A 10,606-nucleotide genomic window follows, 5' to 3' on the forward strand; every position below is an offset into this window, starting at 1 on the left:
TTTTTTTTGTCATAATAAGTTACAAATGATCATAAAATTGTATTAATATGAACTTTTATTTAATATTATAAGAAGATACACATTATTTTAAAACCATATGAGTAAAAAATATCATTTAATAATAAAACATATATATTTATATATATATATAGATTATACTATATACCATAAGATTACATAAATATTTTAATATTAAAACTTTCAATGAATTTTCAAGAACATTTATAAATTATAAACTTATTAAAGATTTCACATTGAAATTTTTGTTATCGATTATTTAAATATTCAGTTATAAAATGATATGAATGATCATAGAACTGTATGATTATAAATTCTTATTTAATAAATAACTATACAAAATATACTATTCCTAGAAAAATAGGTTGGTCCATCTTAACTTACATTATATTTTTTATTAAACTAACTATCGAATATTCGAATTGATATATAATCTACCAAATATTGTTTTTGCACTTTCCTTAATTAGAGGCTACGAAATTACCTAATATGATTAACGTATATGTGAAAATTAATTATAATGAATAATAAATATTTGATAACAATTTTTGTATCTTAGTTCTTTTTTTAATTTTATATTATTAAAATATATTTAAAAATCACATTAAATATATAATAAAAACATTTATATTTTTTCTTATATGTTATATTTTGAATTTTTCAAAACGTCTATAAATTATTAGAAATTTGAATATCCCCACTCTGAAAATTTTGTGATCAATAGATTATTTTTTTTGTCATAATAAGTTACAAATGATCATAAAATATAACGCATATGAATTTTTATTTAATAAATATTCAAACTAAATAATATATATATATATATATTTATATATATATATATATATATATATATATATAGATTAAACTATATACCATAAGATTATATAAATATTTTAATATTAAAACTTTCAATGAATTTTCAAGAACATTTATAAATTATAAATTTATTAAAGATTTCAGATTGAAAATTTTGTTATCGATGATTTAAATATTTTGTTATAAAACGATATGAACGATCATAGAACTGTATGATTATAAATTCTCATTTAATAAATGACTATATAAAATATACTATTCTTAAAAAAATAGGTTGGTCCATCTTAACTTATATTGCACTTTTTATTAAACTAACTATCGAATTGATAAATAACGTACCAAAAAATATTTTGCACTTTCCTTAAATAAAAGCTACGAAATTACCTAATATGATTAACGTATATATGAAAATTAATTATTATGAATAATAAATATTTGATAACAATTTTTGTATCTTAGTTCTTTTTTTAATTTTATATTATTAAAATATATTTAAAAATCACATTAAATATATAATAAAAACATTTATAATTTTTCTTATATGTTATATTATGAATTTTTCAAAACGTCTATAAATTATTAGAAATTTGAATATCCTCACTCTGAAAATTTTGTGATCAATAGATTATTTTTTTTGTCATAATAAGTTACAAATGATCATAAAATTGTATTAATATGAACTTTTATTTAATATTATAAGAAGATACACATTATTTTAAAACCATATGAGTAAAAAATATCATTTAATAATAAAACATATATATTTATATATATATATATAGATTATACTATATACCATAAGATTACATAAATATTTTAATATTAAAACTTTCAATGAATTTTCAAAAACATTTATAAATTATAAACTTATTAAAGATTTCACATTGAAATTTTTGTTATCGATTATTTAAATATTCAGTTATAAAATGATATGAATGATCATAGAACTGTATGATTATAAATTCTCATTTAATAAATGACTATATAAAATATATTATTCTTAGAAAAATAGGTTGGTCCATCTTGACTTACATTATATTTTTTATTAAACTACCTATCTAATTGATAAATAATCTACCAAATTTTTTTTTGCACTTTCCTTAATTAGAAGCTACGAAATTACCTAATATGATTAACGTATATATGAAAATTAATTATTATGAATAATAAATATTTGATAACAATTTTTGTATCTTAGTTCTTTTTTTAATTTTATATTATTAAAATATATTTAAAAATCACATTAAATATATAATAAAAACATTTATATTTTTTCTTATATGTTATATTTGAATTTTTCAAAATGTCTATATATTATTAGAAATTTGAATATTCCTACTCTGAAAATTTTGTGATCAATAGATTATTTTTTTTGTCATAATAAGTTACAAATGATCATAAAATTGTATTAATATGAACTTTTATTTAATATTATAAGAAGATACACATTATTTTAAAACCATATGAGTAAAAAATATCATTTAATAATAAAACATATATATTTATATATATATATATAGATTATACTATATACCATAAGATTACATAAATATTTTAATATTAAAACTTTCAATGAATTTTCAAAAACATTTATAAATTATAAACTTATTAAAGATTTCACATTGAAATTTTTGTTATCGATTATTTAAATATTCAGTTATAAAATGATATGAATGATCATAGAACTGTATGATTATAAATTCTCATTTAATAAATGACTATATAAAATATACTATTCTTAGAAAAATAGGTTGGTCCATCTTGACTTACATTATATTTTTTATTAAACTAACTATCTAATTGATAAATAATCTACCAAAATTTTTTTTGCACTTTCCTTAATTAGAAGCTACGAAATTACCTAATATGATTAACGTATATATGAAAATTAATTATTATGAATAATAAATATTTGATAACAATTTTTGTGTCTTAGTTCTTTTTTTTAATTTTATATTATTGAAAGATATTAAAAAATCACATTAAATATATAATAAAAACATTTATATTTTTTCTTATATGTTATATTTGAATTTTTCAAAATGTCTATATATTATTAGAAATTTGAATATTCCCACTCTGAAAATTTTGTGATCAATAGATTATTTTTTTGTTATAATAAGTTACAAATGATCATAAAATATAACGCATATGAATTTTTATTTAATAAATATTCAAACTAAATAATATATATATATAAACACTAATGATTTAAAGCAACAAGATTGGCTGATCAATTTAGTCGTCCAGTTGAAATCTTTCAAAAGTATGTGAAAGACTAAAGTCAAAGTAAATATTGATTTAGAATAGTAGTTATATTTTACTAACCAAATACCGAAAAAAACTGAACCGAACCGAAACTAACCCGATATCCGGGTTGAACACCCGTAATCCAAATGAAGCCAAACTATTGTTTCATTCTCCAAAATATAATAAAAATAATAACTTAATCCCGCGCAAGGCGCGGGTCTTATCCTAGTTAAGTTTATTTGGCAAAAAAAGGAAAACCGTTATTAAGTGCATTAGACCATCATTAATCCCAGTCTTTTAACCGAGTTTCTTAGATTCGGATAAGAGACGGTTCTTAGCTTTTCTTAAATTTTAACTAAGAAAAGCTAAGAACCGTCTCTTAAATAAGAGATATAAGAGTCGTCTCTTAGCCGAAAAATGTAAAACAAAAAAACAAAAAAAACAAAAAAAAATGTCAAATCATGAATTGAGAACTCCGGTCTCGTGTCCTTAGTAGTTAGACAATGTTTTGACTGGTAAACATTGATTAACCGCAGAATCCGAGAATAATTCATTCGTCTCCAGAAAAGGTAGTGAAGATACATAAATTTTTAAAAATAACCAAATAAAAACGGGAAAATCCCATTGGTCATTACTTCCATTTTAAACGTCCATAATAAACCTTCAAATTAATGACACTTTTAACAAAAACTATGAAAGTGGCTCACGTGTTTTCTTTGTTATCATGGTGGACATAATTATGAACATCGTTGATGTGATGCTTAACTCCATTAGTTTTACCACATATATTTTATTAAAATTAGTTATTTTTTTACCAAAACATATTTTTATTTTATTTATAAATTAATTAATTTAAAATCTCTAATCAGCTTGCTGTGTAGAACAGTCCTAAAAATCAAAAATTCTAAAGAGAAAACCAAAAAGTGAGAAAGAAATATGTGTGTGTTAGAGACAATATAAAGTAATAACATTCTTAATAATTTAATATTCTTAATCCATATTTATGTGTCCTAATGTTGTATGGTGCTTCTTCAGTTTTTCATTTTTATTTGCGGAATTTTCTTTAGTTTAGTTTGATCTGTAAGAATAAAATAATTCTAGGTTGATATATTCTTCGTATATGAATTGCTTATTACGATAAATTTTATTTGTTTACACTGCAGCAAAGAGGAGTAGTGAAAGAAAATTTGGTTTATTAAAAATATAAAATCTAATAAACTATGTTTAATTAAAACAAACAGAGTTAATCATCACATCAACAGTGTTTATAATGAGCCACTTTCATAGTTTTTGTTAAGAGTATTATTAATTCAAGGGTTTATACGAAAGTTTAAAGTTTGAAGGTTTAAAGTGGAAGTCATGGCCACTTTGAAGGTAGAATAACAGAATAACAATTATATAAAAAATTATATATTATTTGATCTATTATTAAATAACAAATATTAATAACTAAACTAATTATAACAAAATATGAAAATAAATTAAATTTATTTAAAATACTTTACATATTATTATAATTATTTAGCTTTTAACAAAATATTTATAATATTAGATTGACATCTTATACTATTATAAAATCAAATTATAAATTAACTTATATTTATTGCATAAATATTTATCATTTAAAGTTTTAGCAGTTTTTGTTTAAGAGTTTAAAATGTTATTATCATAAACAAAATAATTTGCAGATTCTGATTTGGTAAATAATCTATTAGCTACTTACTTTTACACTTAATAAAAATTGTATTTGTTTTCTTATTTTATAAAAGTTTTTAATTGTCAAAGTATTTTTGGAATCGTATTTTAAAACACAACTAGATTTGACAGGTTTTTCAAAGCATGAAATAAATTTTTAGTTTCTATTTCTATATTCTATAATAATTATATATGTTTGTCCAAAGCGCGACCTAAACCTTTGCGTGTTAATGATTATACTCGAGAGTTTAGATATTTTCAAATATCTTATTACGGATTGATAATTTTTATAGTGTGGTATCAACATTTTAAAGCTAAAGTATTATCCGCGACTTAAACTTAAACATATGAGGTTTGATGTCTATAATTGAGAATTTAGATAATACAGAGTATTTTATTACAAATTGATAAATTTTATAATGCGGTATGTTTTAACTTATTTAATTCACATCCAAACTTTTTCTACATTTTTTTGTCATCTCAAGATTATATTTAACAAAGAATTTTACACATGAGAACATATTACTTCCTTAGCTAAACGGTCAGCAGAGAAAATAAAAGTGAGATAAAATAAAGCAAGGAATATATTTCTTATACAGTCTTTCTTTTTTTCACACTGGAGATTCATTCATATTTTTATACAGTCTAATTATGAAGTACCAATAAACTCATTAGAAATAATAGAATAGACTAGCTCCGCCTTGTCTAAATTATGCTCAGGTTATACTTGCATAGTTTATGTTTATCGATACTCAAAATGTGTGTTGAATTTACAAATATATGTATACTCCTACAATCATTCTTAACTATTCTTCCATGCAAACAAATGACTCGACCAGTTTAGAAAATTAAAAGTATAATATAATTCGAGTAACAAATACATAATTTAATAAGCTACTACAATTACCTCACGCACTAATCACTATGTATCTTTATATATATACACACATTTGCAACAAGCAATTGAGGTTCAACTATAAGGCGATTGAGTATAACCAAAGAATCTTTATATACAATCCTCCAATGGTGAAAATCTATGCGATCGATGTCTTGTCTGTAACTCGTACAGTGTAAGAATCTGGTTTGGTCCGAACCGAAGGGTTTCCGGTATCATCGAGAAGCACAAATGCCGTGTCGCCGGGCTTGAAGCTCCCAGCAAGAAAGGCTTCGCTGAGTGGATCTTCCACAATCTCCGTGACGGTTCTACGTAGTGGTCGTGCACCGTAGGCCGGATCATAGCCTTGTCTGCATATAAGCTCCTTGACAGGTTCAGACACCTCTAAGCCGACTCCAAGTGCCACAAGCCTCGACTTCAAGTCTTGTAACATCAGATTCAAAATCTCCATCATCTGCAAAATCAGAGTTGAATTTCTTTTTAATATTTGGTTCCACTAAGCCTGGTTTCGGTTTAGTTCAGTGTTTCATGACAAACCTTGCTTTTTTTTTTTTTTAATACCAAGAGGTTCGGGACCGAACTGTCTGAAGATGACGATTAAAAGGCAGATAAGAATGACTAACCTGAGCCTGCTCGAGCTGTCTGAAGATGACGATTTCGTCAATCCGGTTCAACAACTCTGGACGGAAGTAGTTCTTGAGTTCTTCGACTACCAAAGCCTTCATACCAGAGTAAGAAGCTTCCTCTTCGTCATCATCGAGGATAAAACCGATTGACCTCTGTCTTCCCTTGGCAATGGCTGATGATCCGACATTAGAAGTCATTATGATCAGTGCGTTCTTGAAAGATACTCTCCTTCCCTATAGAATAAAAGAGAGTCAACATAAAGTTCCAACTCTGTAGGTCTCTTGAAGACGCTAGAAAATGATTTTAAAGTATAAATGTGGGCCATCGAACCTGTGAATCAGTTAGATGGCCATCTTCGAAGAGCTGGAGAAGAATATTGAAAATATCAGGATGGGCTTTCTCTATCTCATCGAATAAAACCACTGTAAAAGGACGTCTCCTGATAGCTTCAGTGAGCATTCCGCCTTCTTCAAAACCAACATATCCGGGAGGAGAGCCTATCAACTTGCTCACCGTATGACGCTCCATGTACTCACTCATGTCCAATCTCAGCATAGATTCCTCCTGCAATGAATAAATCAGTTCAGTGACCGCACCATGTGTCATCAGAGCATTAGATTGTTAACGAAGAAGCTGTACCGATCCGAAATAATTAGCTGCCAGAGCTTTTGTGAGTTCGGTTTTTCCAACTCCAGTTGGTCCACAGAAAAGCATAGCGGCGATCGGACGGTCAGGATCTTTCAAGCCAACACGTGACCTCTTCACAGCTCTAGATATGGCAGCTACGGCCTCATCTTGACCAACGACTCTGTTTCTAAGCTGATCTTCTAGACCCATAAGAAGCATTCTCTCATCTGCTGTGATCTGCTGAACTGGAATTCCAGACCAAGCCGATGCAACGGCTGCAATGTCATCAGGTCCCACCTCTATAGGCCTGAAAAGCAGAATCAAACGGTTCCTTCTTTAATTTTCTTTAAAATAACTATTTGGACATATATAAAAAAAAAAAAGAAGTTAATCATACTCATCGTTGCCTGCTGCAGGCGGCAGAGAAGACTCCTCAACTAGTTCATTAGACTCATCTGCAATGGCATTACCATCTTCCTGGTTCGGCCTGCTTGATAGAACCTATTAACAGAAAAATTATTGAAACCGTTGAATAGGTAAATATAATAAATATCCAAGTGTAAAATGTCCAAGTCTGTTACCACTTCGTGCATGGCCTGAACAGTTCTGATCTCTTGCCAGTAATCATCGGGCGGCTTCGAAAGGATACAGATAGCATCCTCCTTCTTCTTTCTAAAAGCTCGGATGCGAGCTCTGCTTCCCGCCTCGTCAATAAGATCAATAGCTTTATCCGGAAGAAATCTATCCGCGATGTATCGCGATGAAAGGTAGACTGCAGCATCTATGGCTTCCATAGTGTATTTGCAGTTGTGATGGGCTTCGTATTTTTCACGAAGGCCTATCAAAATCTTCACCGCATCTTCCTAAAAATGTTGTTAAGATGAATACAATAGATAAGAAAAACAGATGTTGTTTTGGTTTGGTAAGATTAGCAAAACACTGGCTTGAACTGAAAAGAAACCTCGCTTGGCTCGTCAATCAACACTGGCTGGAATCTCCTCGCTAGTGCTTTGTCCTTCTCAAACTGACTCCTGAATTCGTCAAGGGTTGTGGATGCAATGCACTGCAAATTGTTGATAATTGATTAGTAGAGCTAGTTTCTCAAAGCAGCAGAAAGTCAATTCAATAAGCATGCGTACCTGAAGTTCACCTCTCCCAAGTGGTGGTTTCAAGAGATTAGCAATGTCAAGACCAGACCCTTTGTTGCCTCTTCCGACTGTGCCAGATCCAATAAGAGTGTGCACTTCATCTATGAAGAGAATGACCTTACCTATGAGAAAAGAAAAAAAAATGTTAATAATGTGCCATTTTAGTTTTACAGTCTTCCATGAATTAGTAGAGTTTGAGATCAATAACCTGATTTTTTAACTTCGCTTATCAAAGCAGTGACTCGTGATTCCAGTTCCCCTCTTTCCTTTGCACCAGCCATAAGCAGTCCTATATCCAGGGACATGATGCGTTTCGTCTAACATATAGCAAACAAACAAAACTGGTCATGTACATGGTTTTGACATTTTTTTTTTTTTTTTTTTTTTGAAATCATTTGCTTAGATGCTGATGCTCACCAAGAGAAAACCAGGAGCATTTGCTTCTGCAATACTAATCGCAAGTCCTTCAGCAATGGCGGTCTTCCCAACACCAGCCTCACCGAGAAGAATGGGGTTGTTTTTGGTTCTGCGGCAAAGTATCTGGATGACTCTTTGAACTTCCTTCTCCCTGCCGATAACAGGATCAATAAGCCCCTCGCTAGCTCGTGCCGTGAGATCCACACAGAACTGTTCCAGTACACTTTTCTCTGGTGAAACACAAAAAAAAATTGGTTAAAAAGGGTCTATCAGTATCTCACTTCTCAGACTCGTAAGAACAAATAAAAGTGAATAAAAACATTACCTTTCGTTCTTCCAGGACCACCAACTCTGCCATTAGGTGAAGCGTCAGAGTTCCCTTTAGAAGAAGGTGGTTCTCTTCCATCTTTGGCAATCTCTCCTTTAAGTCTGGTCAGTGCTGCTGCTGTGAGCAAATTCATATTTGCTCCCAATCTAATATATCACATCAACAATTCAAAAGGCAATCAGAGACGGTTTGTTTCATTGCAGCATAGTTTTTTTATGACCCTGGTCATTCGGATTGTAAAGACTCGACAACTAAACATGCGGTTATTAACCGGACCGAACCTGTCAAACTGAACCGAAAATTCAGTTTTCGGCTCACTTCAGTTAGAAGGTTCGGTTCAATTCGACAACCAAAAAAATTTGGTTTTAGGTTCGTTAATTGTTTAGTTCTGTTTCCTAAAGGAAAAAAATTACTAAACAATACCAATTTTAACCAAAATTCCAAACCGAATTTGAACCGAACTAACAGAATTTTTTTTGAATTTTATTCGGTTTAAACTAGAAATTTAGCCCAAAACCAAAAACTTCGATAGAAAATTTTAAAACCGAAATTTCTTTTTGGTTAACTTGTTTTACCGACCGAACTAACCAAATTCCAAGTTAACTGACCCGAACTAACCGAAAAAACCGAACCCGTACTAACTCCAAAGGCCAGACAGAACCAATTCTCTAATCTGAAATCGAATCTAGGAAGCCAAACTTCCACGAAATCACTAGACCAACCCAGCGTTGGCAAATCATCGCAGCAGAGTTGAAGAGGAGCTTTTACCTCTTGAGGACTTTCCCAGCGCTACCGTCATCAACGGTAAATAGTCCGACAGCTATATGCTCGGGAGCAATATACTGACACTCCAAAGTCCTCGAATACTCCACCGCAGCTTCGAACACCCGCTTCGTGCTGATCGAGAACGGCATATCCGTGGACCTAGAGTACGAACTCGACGACGACTCCAATAAACCGGAATCGTCGGAGCTAGCTTCGTCCCAGATACTCGACACAGCCTCACGCGCCTTGTCTACGGTCACTCCGGATCCAAGGAACCCCCGAGGGTCGCGATCCTCTGCGATCAGGCCGAGGAGAAGGTGCTGAGGGTAGACCATGTCTTTCCCCAACGATTTAGCTTCCTTCTGGGAGAAGATTATGGCTCTGATGGCTCGTTCCGTGAACCGCTCGAAAACGGCTGAGATCGGGGTGAGTTTGTTTCGTTTCTTGCGGGGGAGCCGGCGGGAGTTCGTTGGAGTTGTGGAGAGGCGGTGGTTACGGTTGTTGGAGAGGGAGATTCCGAGGTAGGAGGAGGAGAAGGAAGAGAGGGAAGAAGCGGCGAAGGAGGTGACGGGAGAAGATGAAGAGGGGAGACGGCGGGTGTGAAGTGTTAGAGGCGTGGAAGTAGATAAGACTTCCATGATCGTCGTCGGCGGTGATGATGTTTTCTGGTTTGTGCCAAAATGATAAATTATTTATTTTGAAGAAAATGAATAAAGGAAGCAAAAAAGTAAGCTGAGACGTCACGGCAATGTTTTTTTTTTTTTTCGTTATTCGGTTAGTTGTGGATTCTTCGTAATATATATAAACGAAACTCTCTGGACTCTTAAGGCTCTGTTTGGTTATGATTTATTAGCTGCGTTTGCGTTTTGATAACATTCTTTTCACTGTTGTCTATTGTTTACTTTGTTATAGGAGGAGACTAAAAGAGGCGTAGGCGTGTTTTCGATGGATATAACGTTGTAATTTAGTGGAAACTCAAGTCAACACGAACAAAGAGAGAGAGAAAGAGAGAGAGAT

General features: G+C 30.7%; 1 protein-coding gene across 2 annotated transcripts; it reads right to left on the bottom strand.

Annotated features, from left to right (window-relative positions):
• Nucleotides 1-5,621: 5,621 nt before the first annotated feature.
• LOC106335032 (chaperone protein ClpD, chloroplastic) lies at nucleotides 5,622-10,363 on the bottom strand. 2 transcript variants are annotated; one of them, XM_013773449.1, is made up of 12 exons: nucleotides 9,593-10,227; nucleotides 8,822-8,970; nucleotides 8,497-8,726; nucleotides 8,288-8,396; nucleotides 8,071-8,201; nucleotides 7,893-7,994; nucleotides 7,513-7,794; nucleotides 7,329-7,432; nucleotides 6,944-7,238; nucleotides 6,635-6,868; nucleotides 6,301-6,537; nucleotides 5,622-6,131 (listed from the first exon to the last, which is right to left on the bottom strand). In XM_013773449.1, the coding sequence occupies exons 1-12, from the start codon at nucleotides 10,225-10,227 to the stop codon at nucleotides 5,817-5,819; spliced, it is 2,823 nt and encodes a 940-aa protein (XP_013628903.1). In that variant the 3' UTR covers nucleotides 5,622-5,816. The 2 variants fall into 2 exon arrangements, with proteins under 2 accessions (XP_013628903.1, XP_013628904.1); XM_013773450.1 differs by lacking the exon at nucleotides 5,622-6,131 and having other exon boundaries at nucleotides 6,379-6,566; nucleotides 6,602-6,868; nucleotides 9,593-10,363.
• Between the last annotated feature and the right edge of the window lie 243 nt (nucleotides 10,364-10,606).

The sequence above is a fragment of the Brassica oleracea genome, chromosome C3 (assembly GCF_000695525.1).
Source record: "Brassica oleracea var. oleracea cultivar TO1000 chromosome C3, BOL, whole genome shotgun sequence".
In the NCBI taxonomy this organism is placed as follows: domain Eukaryota; kingdom Viridiplantae; phylum Streptophyta; class Magnoliopsida; order Brassicales; family Brassicaceae; genus Brassica; species Brassica oleracea.